This window comes from Phocoena phocoena, chromosome 2, assembly GCF_963924675.1.
Source record: "Phocoena phocoena chromosome 2, mPhoPho1.1, whole genome shotgun sequence".
Classification (NCBI taxonomy): Eukaryota; Metazoa; Chordata; class Mammalia; order Artiodactyla; family Phocoenidae; genus Phocoena; species Phocoena phocoena.
This window is the reverse complement of record NC_089220.1, coordinates 139,014,450-139,034,446: the sequence shown is the minus strand read 5'-3', so window position 1 is coordinate 139,034,446 and position 19,997 is coordinate 139,014,450. Positions and strand designations below refer to the sequence as shown.

At 38.9% G+C, this 19,997-nt stretch overlaps 1 protein-coding gene across 1 annotated transcript in view; it reads right to left on the bottom strand.

The window, feature by feature from the left end:
• TICRR (TOPBP1 interacting checkpoint and replication regulator) overlaps positions 1-19,387 on the bottom strand; it is a 50,588-nt gene extending 31,201 nt beyond the window's left edge. Inside the window, exons 1-12 of the mRNA XM_065871767.1 lie at positions 18,725-19,387; positions 13,792-14,071; positions 12,489-12,727; positions 10,935-11,169; positions 9,880-10,009; positions 6,125-6,264; positions 5,085-5,303; positions 2,473-2,624; positions 1,766-1,863; positions 620-713; positions 450-529; positions 43-279 (exon numbers count right to left, since the gene is read on the bottom strand). Of these exons, the coding sequence (XP_065727839.1) occupies positions 43-279; positions 450-529; positions 620-713; positions 1,766-1,863; positions 2,473-2,624; positions 5,085-5,303; positions 6,125-6,264; positions 9,880-10,009; positions 10,935-11,169; positions 12,489-12,727; positions 13,792-14,071; positions 18,725-19,387 (2,567 nt within the window). The remainder of the gene's footprint in view (positions 1-42; positions 280-449; positions 530-619; positions 714-1,765; positions 1,864-2,472; positions 2,625-5,084; positions 5,304-6,124; positions 6,265-9,879; positions 10,010-10,934; positions 11,170-12,488; positions 12,728-13,791; positions 14,072-18,724) is intronic.
• Positions 19,388-19,997: the final 610 nt, after the last annotated feature.

The following is a 19,997-nucleotide window of genomic DNA, read 5'->3' as shown; positions in this document are numbered from 1 at the left end:
TGTAACAGTACAAGTAATTCCTTTAATTCCTTGAGCTCCTACCTTCTCTTCTTAGCTGATCTGGAACGAAGCTCCTCCAGTTGGTCAGATTCAGTGCCACCCGACACTGACCTATGAGCATTTGACGTAAGAGGCACAGAAAGGGGTGATTTGCTCTCCTGCGTCATGGAGTCATCACTGATAAAATCTGTAGGAAGGACACCAGCCAGCTTCTGAGGAATCACAAATCCTAGGCTGTGGTAAAGATTTCCAAGTATCTTTGGGATTGAATCAATATACCTGTGGAATAGATTGATTAAATATGGAACAGTCAGTCACCATTCCACTCTCTACTCCCTTCCTCACCCAGCATGAGAAATAGTCCTTACAATGCTACAATTCTGAGACAATACCTATATAAGTTCTTGGTAAAATAATTTTAAATTTAAATTAGTAGTCATCAAACTTACAATTCCAAAATTTCTTCCAGAAACTTTGCTAGGTATGCCGAATCTTCAGTTAAACACACCATGCGCAGCAAATCTGTCACCTGAAGATTTTAGAAAATTACCACATGGCCTCTGCAGGAAGCTGAATGCATCTACAGCACATCCCCAGTGGCACTAAGCAGCATACTTGCCTCCTCCACTACTTGCTCCATTTCACCTATATGTTCATATACTGAAGGGCACTGCCGACACATCTCCAAATGAAGAAATACCTGGAGCTGGCACCTTGAGAGAAAAAAAAAAAGCTTGGTTATATCTGCTTTGAGTGTCACTTAACTGAAATGAAAGTTCCTTCCTTATGCAGAGATCTGTTTACATAAGAAACAACAACCAAAAAGAAGAGCCATTGCTTTCTAAATAGCAATATGGTTATTAGGTAAACAGGTGCTGCAAACTGAACATTAGAACGTTATAGAGAATCAGCTACAAAAGCCTCTTCAAGCAACTGGCAATCTATTTTAAACTGATATATACTCAGCCATTGAAAAGAAAAATGAAATAATTCAATCTGCAGCAATAGGAATGGACCTAGAGATTATCATACTAAGTGAAGTAAGTCAGAAAGAGAAAAACATACATCACTTATATGTGTGGAATCTGAAATATGACACAAATGAACTACCTATGAAACAGAAACAGACTCACAGACATAGAAAACAAACTTATGGTTACCAAAGGGCAAAGGGCAAAGGGCGTGGGGGAGGGATAAATTAGCAGTTTGGGACTAGCAGATACAAACCATATTATATATAAAATAGATAAACAACGACATTGTAAAGCAACTATACTCAAATAAAAACTTTTTAAAAAAGATAAATAAGGTCCTAGTGTGCAGCACAGGGAATTATATTCAAGATCCTGTAATAAACCATAATGGAAAAGAATTTTTTAAAAATGAAAAATTAAATTGATACAAGTAAATCTTGGGAGCTCTGTTTTGGAGTAATGGTTTAAAAAAAAAAAAAAAAGGGGGACTTCCCTGTTGGTCCAGTGGAAAAGAATCCACCTTACAATGCAAGAGACGTGGGTTCAATCCCTGGTCAGGAAACTAAGATCCCACATGCCGCAGGGCAACTAAGCTCACACGCCACAGCTACTGAGCTCGTGCACCTCAACTAGAGAGCCCATGTACTCTGGAACCCGTGTGCCACAACTAGAAGGAAGCCCACGCACTGCAAGGAAGAGCCCGCATGCTACAACTAAGACCCGATGCAGCCAAAAATTTTAAAAATCATAATAAATAAATCTTTAAAAAAATTAAAAAGGTAGTTAATTACTCTCTGACTTTATCTTCTTTATCCAGTTTTCCTACATTCTGTCGAAGACTTTTGCTAGTTTTCAAGAGGTTGTTTCTTACTTGATGTAGGCAGTTCATCTGAAAATACAAAATTACATAGGAGAATATTAATATTAATGCTTATCATTATTTCTAATTTCTTCACAGCTGACTAATGCCCTAAGAAGGGAAGTACATCCTCTTTCTTTCATTTGAATGAAAAATAGTGTAATATTCTTTTATATTTTTTAAAAGAACATGTAGAAAAGTATTTGAGAGCAAGTGGGCATGGATACAGCAAGCCTGCTGATTTGAACTTTCATAAAAGGAAGATTCCATAAAGTAGTGATTGAGAAGTCTAAGCAAAATAAATCAACATTTTAAAGAAATGTTCCAGGTGACTCTAAAGTGCAGCCAGGGTTAAGAACCACTGGCTTAATTCATGCAGCTAACATGCAACTCAGATGAGGATAGAGCTTTCATTGGAAGGGAAGTACATGTAATTACTCCCACTTGGCCCATTTCCTTGATTTCTGCCTTCTCAGTGGACTATGCCCATCTTCCAAGACCTAGAATTGTGCTCACCCCCTCACTCATCATTTTTGAAATGTGCACTGCATAACAGATATTTTCCAAGACATATGAGTCAGACCCACCAACAAGCAACTAACATTGTTATGACAAACAACAATATCCGGATTCCCTTACTTCTAATTCCTTGGTGCCTTTGGACTTTAGGAATGCTTTAATGTTTGAGATCATGTTCCGAGCACATGAACACAACACGATTTCTCCTGTGGCCACAGTCTTTTGGTAATTTTCATGTATGTAAGATAGTAGCTCCTCCTCAGTTTTAAAATCTGTGGGGAAAAAAAGTCAAATTGATCATCAGACCCAGCTGAAGTCACTGTACTGCTTAAGCCAGTGGTTATAAACTGGGAATTTTGCTGCCCAGGGGGACATCTGGCTATGTCTGGGTGGCAGTGACTGGTGGGGAGAGGGAGGGTACTACTGGCATCTAATGGGGTGGAGGCCAGGGATGCTGCTAAACATCTTATAGTTCACAGAGGATTACCTGGTCCAAAATGTCAAAAATGCTGAGGTTGAAAAGTTCAGAGATAGTGATTAATTTTAAGGTTTGCAAATCACGTGTACATGTTATAAATTTAAGGATAACCAGTAATGGAGAAGAAATAAACTATACAACCTCCAAACCTAGCAGAAAGGAAAAAGATGCATAAAGAAAACTTGATTAATCCCATAGCCTGCTAGAAAGGAAAAAAACAATTGAAAGCACAAAATAAGACACTAAAATACACGCTAGCTTATCAGTAATCATAATAATTATAAATATTTATTTTACGAATACACTTGCTGGTTATATAAAAGATAGAAACTGTCAGGTTGGGTTTAAAAAAAAAATTATGCTATTTACAAAAGACATACCCAAAACACATGACAAAGAAACATTGGAAGTAAAGGAATAGAGGTATTATCACAAGGAAAACAAATGATTTTGTATGGACCTAAAAAGAAAGCCTCAAAATATATGATGCAAAAATTGGCAGAACTGCAAGGAAATTTAGACATCTACATGGTGGAAGACTATAATACAATCATCTCAGTTATAGATTCTTTTAAGTAGAAAAAAATTAATAAGGATTTTGAATATTCAAATATTAAGATGAATATGTATAGAACCAAGTACCCCAAAATTAGAGAATACACATGGAATATTAACAAAACAATCACATATTAGGCCATAGTTTCAACAAATATTAAAGATTCAATATCTTACAGAACACATTGTACACAGTCCAAAAAAATTAAAAGCTAATTACAAAAATAAAACACTCCCTTCTATTACTGATGTCAGAAAATATTTAGATGTATCAATGAAAACAGAATATAGCAAACTTATATAATGCAGCTAAATTTATACCTAAAGGAAAATTTGTAGACAAATTATCTTTTTAAAGAAAAATTCAAAAACCAAATTAGCTAAGGGTCCAACACAAGAAATAACACAAGAGTAAATCCAAATAATAAAGATAAAAACAGAAATGAATTAAGTAGGAAAAAAAGAAATGAGAGAGCAACAAAAACAAAGATTCAAGAAAATAAAACAAATTCAAAATACTATTAAGAGATAAGGTTTAAGTTCAATTTTTCCATAAACATATCCAGTTATTCCTGCACCATCTGTTGAAGATTATCCTTGTCCTGTTGAATTGTTGGGGGCACTACTGTCAAATATCAATTTACCACTGTTGTGCAGGTCTATTTCTGGAAAGGATCTAGTCCAGAAATTATGCTAATGCCACATTGTCTTGCATTACTGTTAATTTTGCTCTCCCATCCGCATTCTGGTATACCATACTAGCTCATTGAAGATGTGCTATCTCACTCAAACTGATTATCATCTATGATCCAGTATTCCACAAGAAAAAAAAATGTTTAAAGAAGCAGAAAACTTTCATTCCAGAATTTTCGAAAGGACTCAAAGGTGACATCAGGTAATTATTGCCCAAAGTTCATAAGCTATTGTCACAATCACCCCATAGTACTGGCACTGTCAGTGTGAGCTAAGAATGTACCCTGAGAATGAGAAACATACTGTAATTCAATCCATTTTTAAAGAAGAAAAAAGAACAAATAGGAAAATAAAAGCTACTGGACTAAATTCTTCTGCCTGACTTTGAAAGACCTTAATAATCTAACCCTAGATTATTCACAAACCTTTTCCCTTCTCTTCATTCACAAATGTATAAAACTTCTTTAACCACTTAAAGGGCCAAGACACAGCCCTTCTTTGTGACTTTGCTTATGCTAATCCTCCATCTAGCACACACTTCTTTTACCTTTCTGCCTTCTAAACTCTGCTCATTCTTCAAAGTCTAACCTGGGCTCCACTGGCTCCGTAAAAGCCTTCTCAGCCTGTTCTGCTCAAGACTGGACTTTCCCTTTCTTGACTCCTAGTATGTCTTTACTTCCAAAATGAACAAGTATTTTCTGTTACAGTCTCTTGGCTCTCTTACGTATTCATTTTACCAATTCGTTGTGTATATGTATGTGTGTGTATATATATATATATATATATATATATATGTTTATTATTATTCTTGGTAGCTGGATCATAAATCTAAGGAGAGGAAATTATCTTATTATTTACTGTACTCCCCATAACACACTTGTGGACATACAGTAGATAGCCAATAAATGTTCATTAAGCGAGGGATATGATTAAAACTTAAAAATATGAGAGTACAGAAGAGTAAACATGAATTTAGATACCAAAATGCAATGGAACTGAGGAATACCTTTAGGTTTAGAACTTCTTAGTGTTCTTCCTTTGTTTCCCAAGTTATCTGCTGTTCTTCCATTGGCTATCTTTTGGATCCCTTTCTCCCCAGCTGTGTCTGGACTGCCATCTGGATGTAACTTCTGAGCCTTTACATTCAGTCTTGCAACATTCAGCATCTTTAAGGAACGGCACATGGTATTCATCTTCTGCCTCACTGGAGTACGAGGGACACCTCCTACCAAAACGACATCGTGGGAAGGAAAGCAAAATAACTTTTACTTCTGTGGAATCAAGAACTACTTTAATTCAGATGAAATATTCTGTGAAGGAGTATTGAAATGAAGTATATCCATTCAGAATGATCTGAATTAGGTAGTTCTTGCATCTCTTTCTACCTACAACACAGGGTAGAAAGAGCTCTTTTTTAAACTGAAGTTTAGGAACTAAATATCTCAAGGTGGTTAGATGATTTTTACATCTAATGCCAAACAGACAAATGCCGAACTGACTCATTTTGGTGTTACCCAGTAGTCAGAGTTGTGATGAAACTCTTTTGAAAGGCAATTAAGCAGTCTGCATCCAGAGCTCCCTTTTCCATGAATAACTTGTTCATGGAAACTTATACTAAGGAAATCATTCAAAGGTAAATCATATGCATGATGTACACTATAGTATTATTTAAAATGGTAAAAAGTGAAAACAATCTACATGTTCAACAACATAAGAAATTTGCAAATTTTGTTAAGCAATGAGGTAACTAAAAAAGCAAAGTAGTAGATAAACAAGTAATTATAAGCAGCACACAAAGTTGTATTTAAATTTCTGTTATAACTAAAAACAAAAATGGTTTAATTCATCAATAAGGTAGAAAAAAAGAAGGTAGGATTGTGGGAGATTTTTTAAATCACTATTGTACTAATTACTTTAAAATATGAAATATAAGAACTTGTCCTTCTTTATTCAGTTACCATTTCAACTTCATTTTAAGGAATATCAATCTTTTAAAACACACAGTGTCAAAAAAGACTGTAAGAAACAGCCTTTCTATGTGCTTACGCTTCTTTTTGCTGTCTTCTTGATTGGACACAGTATATTCTTCACGAGACTTTCTCTGGTAGAGCTCAGAGAGACAACGTGTCAATTCACTTTCAGTTTTGGAAGGCTCTTCCTTATTAGATGAGGCAGCCTGTAGTAACCTGTGAATAAGTCAAGATGTCTAGTACAAAGGTGAAATTCTGATTTTCCAAAATGCTTTAAAAACAGCAACAACAATATTCATTATCCTTTTAAAAGCTAATCAAAAGATGTCTCCACAAGATGCCTTCACAAGTATTTTTTCTCAGGAGGGAAAATGTCCCTCTTCTCATTTATGATTTGTACAAATTTAGGGGCAGAAGCTACCTGTTCACAAAACCATTAATGTATTAATACATACAGTATTGACTTTTATTAATAAGATTCTTCATGTCCTAGGGTACATGTCTAATTATGCTAACTATTTCACTCACTTCTGGGCTTCCATAATTTTTACCCAGTTTCCATACATTAAAGTACAAGATGATGTAATACAGTGTAGTGAGTATCAGAATAACTTTTGAATAATTATTTCACACTCTAGTAAACTAATTTGGGATTGATAAGCAGGGAAAGAAATAGGGCAGGGGAGATGATTAGTTATTAACTGCTTTCCCGCCTACAGCTAAATATCAGTCACTAAGGAAATAATGAAAACAGCACAACTTTCAAAATGTATTATTTCTATTTCATTATCTTCCATTATCTGATATCATCTGACTTAAAAGTAGGAGAAAGTTATGGTGCCATTAGTTGAATTAGTTCATACCAGCAGCAGGTCTGAAGCAGCCTAATTCTCCTAAGTGTGCTGGTATTTCCTTGAGCAGTGAGGGTGGCTTTTTCCCCCCCATTAATTTACTGTATCTGCTTCAGATTTTTTTTTAAATAAAATTAAGCATTCATGGACACAGAGAAAGCCTCACCTAATTTCTTCCCATCCCTTCCTCCCAGAGGTATTCCTAGATTCGTGTGTACCTTATTTGCAGAGACATATATATGTAACAAAACGAACAAACTGCTGTTTCATACGTTGTAAATCTTATGAAAATGGTATCATACAACACTATCCTTTGGCAATTTTGTTTGCACTCAACATATTTTTCACGTGTTGCTCTGGTTTATTCAGTTTTACTAATCTATGTATAATATTCTATTGTATAACTATACTGTAATTTATTTATCCATTTCCCTGCTGAGAGTCTGCTAGTCCTTTCCACTGGAAATGAATATTCTAGCACAGCTCTCCTTGTGTTTGTGCAAAAATTTCTTCAGTGCAGACACCTAGAAGTAGAATTGCTGAGTGTCAGAGTATGTGAAGTTTCTGTTTTACTAGGAACATTGTTCTCTAAAATGGTTGTAACCATTTTACACTTCTACCATCTAAAATGTGCTCATTTCTCCACATGCTAATTTTTCACAATCTAATAGTTATAAAATAGAATCTGGTGGGTTTTTCCATGTTGTGGTTTTAATTTCCACTTACCTACGCTGAGTATCTTTCCAAATTACTGCTCTGTTGGATTTCTTCATATGAATTGCTTGTTCACAATTTTTTAAAAATTTATTTTATTTATTTATTTTTGGCTGCATCGGGTCTTTGTTGCTGAGCACGGGCTTCCTCTAGTTGCGGCAAGCGGGGGCTACTATTCATTGCGGTGCACAGGCTTCTCATTGCGGTGGCTTCTCTTGTTGCAGAGTATGGGCTCTACGCGCACGGGCTTCAGTAGTTGTGGCATGTGGGCTCAGTAGTTGTGGCTCGTGGGCTCTAGAGCGCAGGCTCAGCAGTTATGGCACATGGGCTTAGGTGCTCTGCAGCATGTAGGGATCGAACCCGCGTCCCCTGCATTGGCAGGTGGATTCTTAACCACTGTGCCACCAGGGAAACCCCGCTTGTTCACATTCTTTGCCCAAGTTTCTATTGGATTTCTTACATTTAGGAGATCTGTACTAATTTGGATACTAATCCTTTGCTGGTTATATGGATTACAGCTACCCGAGTCTATGACTAGTCTTCATCATATAAACATTTTAAAATTCATTGTAGTCATATATGTTCCTTCATGGTTTCAATTTTTTAGGTCTTATTTGAGAAATCCACCCTTAGCCTAATCTTCTTCTCTAGTGTTTCTCCTTCTTACAATTTTAAAGTGTTTACTTTTCATGTTTGGTTTTTCAGTTTATTTGGAATTTATCATTATGTATGCTGTGAAGTAGAAATCTAATTTTTTATCTTTTTTGTTCTGGATAGCCAATCATCAACACCACCATTTACTGAATAGTCTATTCTTTCCCTGCTGCTTCTACTCCACTGGTCTCTCTGTTGATCCTTGCACCGATACCACACTATGTTATTTACTAGAGCTTTATGGTAAATTTTGCTATCTCATATGGGAAGGTGCACCTGTTATGCTCTTAGTCTTTTGAAGCTGTACCATGTCCATGAATCAGAAGACTCATTATTATAAGATGTCAATTCTTCCCAAATGGACCTATAAGCTCAATACACACTCAATCAAAAATTCTAGTGGGCTTTTTTTGGGTGTGTGGAGACAGGCTGATTCTAAAATTTACATGGAAATGCAAAGGGTCCAAAATAGCCAAAGCAATTCTGAGAAAAAAAAAGAACAAAGTTGAGAGGACACAGACTACCTGATTTCAGTACTCAAGATAATGTGGTATAAACATAATTTCTGGACTAGACTCTTTCCAGAAATAGACCTGCACGTTGGTGGTCAACTGATTTTGACAAAGGTGTCACAGTGATTGAGAAAAAGATTGTCTTAACAAACGGAGTTGGAACAACTGGGTATCTTTATGGAAAAAATAAACCTCAACTTTACTTCTTAATATTTTGAATTTCTGCCATATCTTTTACACTTCCAATATTATTTATGACTGCTCATACAAGTAGCTCAATCTTGCTATAGATTATTTTATTTGGCTTCTCAAAGAATCATCTTTTGTTTCTCTTGATTTCTATTTATTATTTTTAATATTGCCTTCTTTTTTTAATTTTTGGGTTTACTCTCTTGTATTAAGTGTGTCGGTCTCAGCTAATTGGTTTTTAATTTTTCTCTCAAAAGATACTTAAAATTTTCCTTTAAGTATAAATTTAACTGCATTATTCAAGTTTGCTATTTTCCTTTTTTATTGAGATTTAATACTAAATATTTTCTGACATCTATGAGTGTATTTTGTTTTCGTAATTAACTTTTTCTAAATTTTTAGTTCTGATAAAATATACAACATAAATTTATCATCTTAATCACTCTTAAGTACATAGTTCAGTGGTATTAAGTATATTCATAATACCATCATCTCCATCCATCTCCAGGATTCATCTTGTAAAACTGAAACTCTAGGGGCCTCCCTGGTGGCGCAGTGGTTGAGAGTCCGCCTGCCAATGCAGGGGACACGGGTTCGTGCCCCGGTCCGGGAAGATCCCACATGCCGTGGAGTGGGTAGGCCCGTGAGCCACGGCCACTGAGCCTGCGTGTCTGGAGCCTGTGCTCCGCAACGGGAGAGGCCCCAACAGTGAGAGGCCCACGTACCGCAAAAAAAAAAAAAACCCTGAAACTCTATACCCATTAAACAATATTCTCCATTTGTAATTAGTTTTTAATATTATTGGACTGTACTCAGAAAAGGTGGTCTGTTAAAAACAACAACAAACTCACATGCAGATAACTGAGAGCTGACTTCAATAATCAATACCCAGAGAAAAAAATAAGTTTTACCAAAATGACTCCATCAAATTTGAACTGGCACCACTAAAGTTAGAGCAAGGAAACCACTTCTCCACAACAGAGGAATTCCAGGGAGCTGTGCGGCCAAGCTCCTGCTGGGCCCATTCTGGAGTAGGTGGAGCTACAGAAACAAAGGAGCAGAGATGGAAGAGGAAAAGAGGCATTAGAAGCAAAGCAGAGAATTCGAAGCACTTGCTCCTCCCTTGGACTGACCACATTCTTCTAAAGGACATCATTAACAATGTTCCTTCAGCTGCACCCCCAATCCCAACAGGCCTATGCTGTCTATGAAAAATGTGCAAACACAGGCTTCCTGACTGTTCCTCAAACACACCAGACACACAAACCTTGGCACTTACTGTTGCTTCTACAATGTTCTCTCCCTATCACTTCCTTCAAAGCCTTTGCTCGATATCACTTTTTTAACAAGGCCTGTTTAAAATTACAACCCTCCTATTCCTTTTTCTCTGCTTTATAACTATAGCACTTAACTCTTTCAAACATACTATAAAATTTCCTTATTTAATTTATTGTCTTGTCTCCCCTGACTAGATAAGTTTCTTAACAACAGAGACCTTTTTCTATTTTCTTCTCTAATGTACTCCCAGCCCCCTGGAACAGAGCCTGACATACAGCAGGCACTCAATAAATCTACTGAGTAAATGTGAATGGAAGAAATATCAAATTGATTATATTTATATCTATCTAGCATAAATAAGGTTTGTATCATATCAGTAACAGTGCAAAAAGTGGAAAACAGAATCATAACAGTTTTACATGTAGTCTGTATTAAACATATTAAAAACCAGGTTTCCTCTTATACCTTCGATTTCAAAATGGTTTCACAGAGCCTTTGGCCTCCTCAGAATTGCTTCAGGATTTCTATAAATAATGATTTAAACTGCCAGAAATATTGTAGCCTACTTTTATCTGTTTTATAACAGATATTGGGCTCTACTAAGAGCACATTGAAAAAAAGTTATGTTGCTAGAAAAGATGGTAAACCACTAACCTAGAGTATGGTAGTTATTGCTTCAGAAGCTTACCTGAGGTAGCAGGATCTTCAAGTGAATTGTGAATCTGATTCAATACACCATCCACAACCTCAGAAAAAAGGGAAGCTGAATCCTGGGGCCTCTCTGCCACAACCGTTTGGAGAAAATGTCTTTGAAATTCAGTCTCCTTGGTGTGGAACACAGTGAGAATTGTAGCACTGGCAGAGAAGGGGGAAATAACTCCAGTGATGGGGGGCCAGCCTTCACCAGGGTCCACACTGGTAACCTACATAAAAAGATCTAATTAGTTGGGAATATTGTTGACATATGTCTAAAAAGGCATGTAGTTTAGTAAAAGACAGAATAATAGTTTCACCCAATGATTAATATAAAAGAGAAAACTGGAAAAGACAGACTTCACAGATATTAGTGCTAGCATTGAATTTACTGATCATCTAATCCTAATTCCTCAATTTACCGATAAGAAAAGCCTAAGGTTATTAGGAATATTTACTAAGCACTTATTATGTACTTATTATAACTCAATGGATTCTCATAACCACTCTGAAGTAAAAATGATTATTATCAGAACTTCCCTGACGGTCCAGTGGTTAAGACTCTGTGCTTCCACTGCAGGGAGCATGGGTTCGATCCCTAGTTGGGGAACTAAGATCCTGCATGCCATGAGGCACAGCAAAAAAAAAAAAAAAAGATTATTATCCTCATTTTATAGAGGAGGAATTGAGGTTGAGGAATAAGCAACCTGTTTGTCACCCAGTTAATAAGAGGCAGAAGCCAAGAGTGTATGAATTTGAAACCCATGCTCTTAACCAGGAATCAATTCTACCACTTAAGGGGATTTATTCAGATCACATGGTGGGCAGCAGAGCTGTGATCTAATCCAGGTCACCTGACACCCTGACTCCAGTGCTCTGTCAGAGCACACAACTCTTAGAACAACAACTGTCCAAATGACTACCCAGTTTTTCTCTGGAATGTTTTACAGTGGAATCCAGAAGATAAAAGCTTTCTGAGCTTACAAAAGCAAGACAAAGTAAGGTAAGGAATTACTGGTAGTTAAAAAATTAGCATCACCTTTATATCAAATCTGGGTATGTATGTATTCCTTTTCAGAAGACATTACTAAATTTATATCAAATCTGGGTATGTATGTATTCCTTTTCAGAAGACATTACTAAATTTGTATAACTACTGGACACTAGTATATCTAATTTTACAACGTAGAGGTTTTTTTTAAAATGAAATATATTTATTACGTAAAAGTAATAAATACATAATGCAACATTTAAAAAATGAGAAACCACCCATCACTTCACTGCCCTAATATAATCATTCCATTTGGCTCACTGCCTCTTCCCTATGTGAATATAATTTGGTTTAATTGGATTCAAGGTACATGCAATTTTTATAAGCTGTTTCTTCACTAATGAGCATTGTCACGATGCTATAATACTTGCAAAAATATCATCTGTTTCACTGAGACTGTATTATGTAGGGCATTCCTTGGCATTTCATAAATGCACTTATTTCACTTTACCAGTGTGTTATTAGACCAGAATAACTTGCCACGTGGAAGATACCTACCAGATGTAACTCTTCAGCAATCAGCCTGTTTACCAGCTGCTGAAATAACATCCTTTGAGTTGATTTGTTACCCTCTGGACTTTGTAGCATCCAGCTATCAGTGCCCAAAGTGCAGCTTGTTGGGAGGGACCACTGGGTCACTGTGCCTTTTAGAAAAATTCTGACTGGTTTCTGAAAATGTCTCTGATGTACGGCCAAGGGCTCTAGAGTAACTGTCCATGTTTCTTGAATCTCTTTGCCTGTTAGAAATAAAGAATATTGAAATTCTAATATAAGAAGTAGCTCCTAATAAGAGATTTAATAGTAGGAAAAAAAAATTAGATTGCCAGCAGAGGTACTAGTATTGTTACTTAGTTCACACTTCAACCCTCATTCTACTGCTATCATAGTTAAGTTCATTCAGTTTTATAGGAAAAGCTGTATATGACTGGAATTACAATGGTGTGACTTGATTTCAGAACTTCTCAATAATTATGACTTAGAAATAAGTATTCAAGCAATACACACACACACACACACAAAACCCACGGCTTCTTAAATCCATAAAATACAGTGCATCCTATCTTACGAGTTTAAATTCTAAAGACCATGTAAGACAAAACTGCTTTCCATGAAGAGAGATGAGGTTCCCTTAACATCTTTCTTTCACTACCAAGCAGTGTTTCCCCAGCGTTAGTAAAATCCTGGCTCAAAGTTTCAAAACCACTCTTGAAATTTCCTTAAATTGTCCATAGTGTATAATATAGTTTTATGTACATATCTCTATATGGTATTATTTATGTGACTAAATAATGATTCAGAAATTAGATTCACTATATAGCAAATCATATGATAAAGCAAATTTATGAAGATTCCAACATGCTGGCTCTACCTGGTACCAGGCACCATTTTCTGCTTCAATTGACTAATTTGTTATTTCTTCTCTGAGTCAATCACTGATTTTCTATGATCTTCAATTTATCAATCTCTTTTATGAAGCAGTGAAACCTTTTTACTTACTTACTACCCATTTGCTTGGGCACCTGAACAATATTATCCTTCTTTGCAAAAAGTTGGGAAACTCTTTAAAAACATTCACTTGTCCTTTTTACATGGGCTTACAGTTGTACCAAACTTCAGTCCTTTCCTGTGGTATCTCTGATTTTGCTTAGATATCTTTCAATGACAAGTGTTAATGGAATGCCTAGGCTGCTGGAAATTCTAAAGAATTCATGGGTCTGACTTGCAGAAATGAATGAAACCCAGACCAACCACCCCATCACCACTCCTCCCCCGCCCCCGGCCCCAAGTATTATTTGCTTACCTTCAACAGGGAAAAATAATGTTCCTTCCACCCGTGGAAATGAGGCTTCATACTCAGGAGAATTATAGAGCAAACAGTTTAAAGTGGAATCAGTTGGCAGAGTTGAAATCCATGAAGAGAGGTGAGGTTCCCTTGACAGCTTTCTTTCACTACCAAGCAGTGTTTCCCCAGCTTTAGTAAAATCCTGGCTGAAAGTTTCAAATGGCAAGACAGTGCCTCCTACATGGTGGAGCAGTTCACATACTGTCCAGTACCCAAGGTGGTCCGGAGATTCCCACAACTAAAATAAAAATTACAAAGAATCTTGGGTTATTGTAAGTTAGGCATTCATAAAGCTAAGGGAAATCAGGAGAAAGTAAAGTTGATGTGTACATTAAAGGATCAAATTACACAATTAATGTATTTGTTGAACCAAACACAAATAATGGCCAGCATCCCATTACTTGCATAACTGCTATATAATATGCCTTGAATAACTGCTATATAATATGCCTTCAAGAAAGCACCTATTTAGAAAATAGCACTTCAATTCTATCTTCTGTCAAGGAACAGAAGTGATGCAACTCACGAGGGATAAATCATAAAACGTTAGAAGGAATGCAAAGTCATTACACATTAATAAAAAAAAATCACGTCCTCCACAACACAACAGCGGCCAAGTGTCACAGGAGAGAGGCAGGAGCACCTCCCTTAGAGGGTGATCACCAGAGACTCACCCACCCTGCCCGCACCCATGGGTCTGTGTGGAGACCAAACAGGTCTTCTCAGTTCTATCTTCAGTGTTTTCGCTAAACTCTGGACTCTTACTGAAGCTTACAGAGTCTGTGCTCTGCCTCCAATCTTTCCTTTGTTTTAAGAAGTATTCTTTGAAACTACATATCCAATCACGCTACTTCTGTAAAAACTCTGAAGGGCTTCCCACTGCCCTACAGTATAGCCATAAAGCCCTTTACAACCCAGCTCTAAACAATATTTCCAAACACATTATCCTTCCCTCACCCATCCCTACCTTCCAGGCACACTGAACCATTTGCTGTTTCCTGAACATGCCACATTTTACAATGCTTCCATGTTTTTGCTGGTTCTGTTTGCTGTGTATTCCCCTTCCATCTTCACCAACTGGATGCTTATTATACTTCATTACCTAGCTCAAGCCCTGCTGTCTCTGTAAAAGCCATTCCTCACTCCTTCACACATAGCTGACTCTTCATCCAACCTTCTTTCAGCAAACTTTTATTGAGCAACCTTTATGTGCCATTGAGATAGGCTGGGACATGGGACCCTTTATTGGAGTGCTTGCACCTGGACAAACGAATACAAAGAAACTATAAGGGACTAAAAATAACTGCATGCAGTCAGGGCAATTATGACAATAGGATACAAAAAGGCCACAAATCAACTGCCATTTCTGAGGTGCTGAGAGCAAAAGCAGGGTACTGAGCATGATCCCTGCACACAGCACCAAGGGGGTGCACAGATCACCTAAGCTACGCCTCCTGCCCAGCCCACCAATCTGCTCCTACTACACCCCCATTTAAGGAACCAGGCCCCTGCCCCTCTCTGGGGAGTAGGAAGGGCCCCTGTTTCTTGTTCTTACTCCCTTGTGCAGCACGAGTCCCAGTAAAGCCTTGTCTGAATTTCTCATCTGGCCTCTTATCAATTTCTATTGATTAAAGAGTCCAAGGACCCAGGATGATAATACCATGAACTAGCAAGACATAGTTCCTGTCTTCGAGGATCTTAAAGTCAAGGGTGGGGTGAGTAAAAAAGCAATAACACGAAAGATTTAGCTCAGAATCACAATGTACCATGACAATATGCAGGTACTATGGGAACATAAAGGCGCACCTACCCTAGAATACATTGATCATGCCGCTTTGCCTACTCCACAGGTGAGTTGACAACTGTGAACCACAAATTGCTATGTGAATGTGAAAAATTAGAATTAGAAGGGTCTTCTAGGTCCTCTCCAAACTTTCCATTATATTGAAGTTCAAAGGGTGCCCAAGTTCACAGCAAGGCAATGATAGTCCAGTCTAAGAACCCACGACTCTCTTGGGTAGTGCTTTTAAAATGAGGATGGTGATCCTGATGAACTTGGATGGACCCTATGATGAATCAACTGAATGGTTTAAGATCAGTGTTAAAGAAAAAAACCAGGAAAGAAAATATCAGAGCACAACAGAAACTATCACATGTAGTGAAGATAAGTAATGTACTGCCAAACTTTTGTTTTGGTTATGCCTATCAGTTTGGAAAATGCTGTGATAAATTAATCAATTAGTATTTTATGTTACCACCCATATATCCACACCTGTGCTCACTGCCAAGGGGGAGAATGGTAAGCCAGTTCAATTATCATAGATCCTGATTAAGATTTTCTGCCAAAGGGAAACAAAAAAATTGTTGAAATTATTTCAGTCAGAGGACCAGCCAGGAAAAAAAAACTGCTTGGCAAATGAAAAGTAAAACTTTAAAAGGAGTTGAAAAGGACATAAGCTTTGATTAAAAATATATGAATATGATAAAAAAAAAAACCCACAACCAGTATATAGATTATGGCTACATTTTTCTTTTTTATGTACATTATGGGCTAAGTAACAGACAAGTCCTAGTGGTAGTTTCAAATTTAGGGATTTATAAACGTCCACAAGACTATAAGCTCCAAGACAGCAGGGACCACATTCGTCTGGCTCACTAATGGTGCACCCAATACTCAGCATACCTCGCAGTTTGTTCAACAACAGGTATCTGTTGAGTAAATCAGGGTTAGCATAAAGCGGAAAATGTGAGAGAGGGCTTTTATGCTCCCTTCTATCCTTTATCTTTGCAAGAGTTATGTGTGCTTGGATTCCCTCCTCCCTGAGTCTGTTTCTCCCAGTTTTACTTCCCAGACTGTAAGCTCCACATGGCAGACCCTGGAATTTCTCTTCTCTTCTCTCTACCCTCATAGTGAGAGCTCCCCAAGGACAGAACCTAAGTCTCCCTTTTGCCTCCACAGTGCAGCTAGGCAGAGGCTTTTGAACAGGAAAAGACAGATCTACACCAGAAAAAAAATTCCAGAAAAGCTTAAGATTATCTGATGGGCTTTTGCTTATGGGAAACAACATAACAGATGTAAGAAGCCTCAGAGAAGACCCATCTCCACAGATGATGGGATGTGCAAACTGGAAGAATCTTTAAAAAGATCCTGTCAACCTACTTATTTTAATGCCATTCAGAAAAGAGAAAAAGAATCTCCAAGCCCAATCTGCTAAGACTTATTTCTAGCCAATATTTGATAAAATACAATTCCAGCATAAAGTCTTTGATGTGATTTAATATCAACTATCCTAAATCGAGCCCTTATGTGTTGTGTATTGTGTCCAACACCTAATTTGCTGCCTTAAACAAACTAAGTTTTAGGATTCCATTTTCTCCGTCAATGTTTACCATTCCCTTAAACACTTTTGCCTTTTCCTTTTCTTTTGACCAGCCACTGCTGCCTTACATTGCATTTGCTAAGTCTTCCTTGGGCTTTGCATGTGAAAGCAATTTGGAAATTTTAACCCACTATATCACTACTTGTGTTAAGTATCTGCTCATTTCCCATTTGCAACCTTGCAATTTAACCCACCCCTACTTTAGTGACATATGTTTCCAACAGATGCAATCACATCTTTCACCTGGTTAAGCCACTTTCCCAACTATTAGAACAAAATCCGAATTTATTACCTTGGCCCTACAGATATGCCTCTGCTACCTTCTAACTTCCTCTCCTACGGTGCTTGCCCTTGCCTACTAGTTTTCAGCATTCCTTACCTTTTTGTTTCTGAAACAAACTAGGCTCATTTCCAGCTCAAATCTTTACACTGGCTCTTCTCTTTGCCTGGAAAGTTCTTGCCCAACCTTCACTATCCTCCTCCTTCACCATTCAGTTCTCTGTTCAAAAAGGCCTTCCCTGACTACGACCCGATTTACAACTGTCTCCTGCTTCTACTTCCTCTGCCCCACCGTCAGCCCCTTACTCAGCTTTATTTTCTTGAGAGCATTATTTGAAATCCTATCACTTGTTTATCTGTTTAATCTGTTAACCATACCTAATATATCTTCCCCCAGAAGATAAACTCCACTTTGCTGACCACCGCATCCCCAGCAGCTAAAACAATGTAGTCGGTACTCAATGTAGTGGCTCCTCAAATGAAGTTATTTATTGACAAAGTGAAGTGACAGAAAGAAAATGATGGAGGTAGAAATTTATACTTATCACTGGAGCAGGGGCTCCACTGCCTCAACGAAAGTCCAAATTAGCCATTTAGGACTGTAAGTACATAAGAATTTGTTCATTTGGTCAACAAATATTTTCTGAACACCTATAACAAGCAACAACACATCTGCAGGAGATACAGAGATGTGTGTGCCTGCCTCTGAGGTTATTTCTAGGCTAGATGGAAGGTGAGGGACTGCATGACTGGAACATATAATGGAGAAAGGGTAAGTGCCACAAAAGTGTTTGGAAATTCAGAAGTTGAGATTGAGTAGTTGCCATGTGGGCAAAGGCCCTGAAGAATGAGTATGATTTAAACTGGCACAGAAGAGAGAGCAGTGGCGTTTCACTGCTAAGACAAGACAAGCCATCAAGGCCTGTTGGCCAATTAAACTGTTTCAACAGTCTGGAATAAGGGTCGTGTGTAGGAAAGATTAAGTCTGGGAAGACAGATAGGGCCCAAATTGTGAAGGACCTCAAACGCATTGACTCAGGTACCGAGGACCTACCTATACCGTTGTGATGAACGTCCCTCTTTGTGACCCCAGAACTTTCCTTCTGAAGGGACACCTGTTGGTCATGTTAGTCTCATTCTGGGTCCACGGGCTGCTCTGCAGATGCTGTCAAGTTCTGGTTCATCAGCACCAGCACCACGTACTAAAATCTGAGTTCGCTGTGTAATCTTACCTTAGGCCACTCGGTGGTATCCACCCAGTACAAGGTGATTTTTCGGGTTTTCATGACTTCCTGGACTCTCTTGGGCAGCAACTTGTCCATCACCTGCTTAGGAGTAGGCGGCAGGCGCTGGGCCTGGGCCTCGCACCCGGACACGAACTGCAGCAGCTCCCTCTGCGAATGCGGACAGGGGGCTAGGAGGAAGACGGCGTTCACAAAGCCGCCGAGCGCAGACTGGGCCTCCTTGGCCTCGCCCTCCACGTCCAGCAGTCTCCTCCCGCTGCTACGCAGAATCGGCTTCGTGGGCGATGTGATCTCGGGCCGGTCCCACTGATAGTCTAGCAGCGTCTCCATAAGGGCACTGTGCGTGTGGGTGGCCCTGGGCGCCGGGCCCGGCAGGTGGGCGCCGTGGGCGCCATCCCCGAGCCTGGCCTCCAGCTCCTCCTCAAAGTCCTCCCAGGAGCGGACCCCCAGCTCGCGGAAGTCAGACACGCGGGAAGGCCGGCTCCGCGCACCCTGAGAGTCAAAGAACCTGAAGGCCCAGCGGACCCTGGCCAGGCCGAACCTGCAACTTAGGTAGGTGAGGAGGCGCAGGGCGACCCGTCGGACTGGGCTCTCACCAGCGGCGCCTCCCGCGGTGTCCAGCAGCAGCATTACGTTGTGACAGCAGGCCATGTCGGCCGCGCAGCCGCCTCAGGGTTAGAGCCGGGGCCGGCGCCGCTCTCTCCTAGACCCTCGCTTCAAAGAACCAGCGCCATTCTCTGCTTCTCTCAGGGACCCTGGTCGAAAGCCTCCCGCGCTCTCCAAGGGCTGCTGGCATTGGCGGAGCTAACCCCCAAGGTCAGCTCCCATTGGTCGCTTGCCTTACGTAAGTTACGTGAGCAACTTTCATCCTTGGCTCTGACTGGAAGGGTGATGGAGAAGAGCCCTGCTTGATTGGTGGACTGAGGGACGGCGGGCGGGACGCTGTGTTCCGAGAGAAACTTAACGTTCATTGGCCTGGGCCTTCGTTTTAAAATTTAAAGAGGCGGTGCTGGGGGCCTGTGGCTTTAAGTTTCTCTTTTACGAAGGAGGACTGAGGCCGTGCGATGGTACGGGGAGAGGTTTACTAAGATCTGAAAATAGTAGGGGAACAGAATTTGGGATGGTTTGAATCGAACTGGTTTAAAGCCACCCTAGACTTTCTATGGAGCGAGATCTGATGGGGAAGACAAATTTTCTGTAATTTAAGAAAAAAATATTAAAAATTAAAGTTCACTTCCTTTGCCCTAGTAATTTCTAAGCA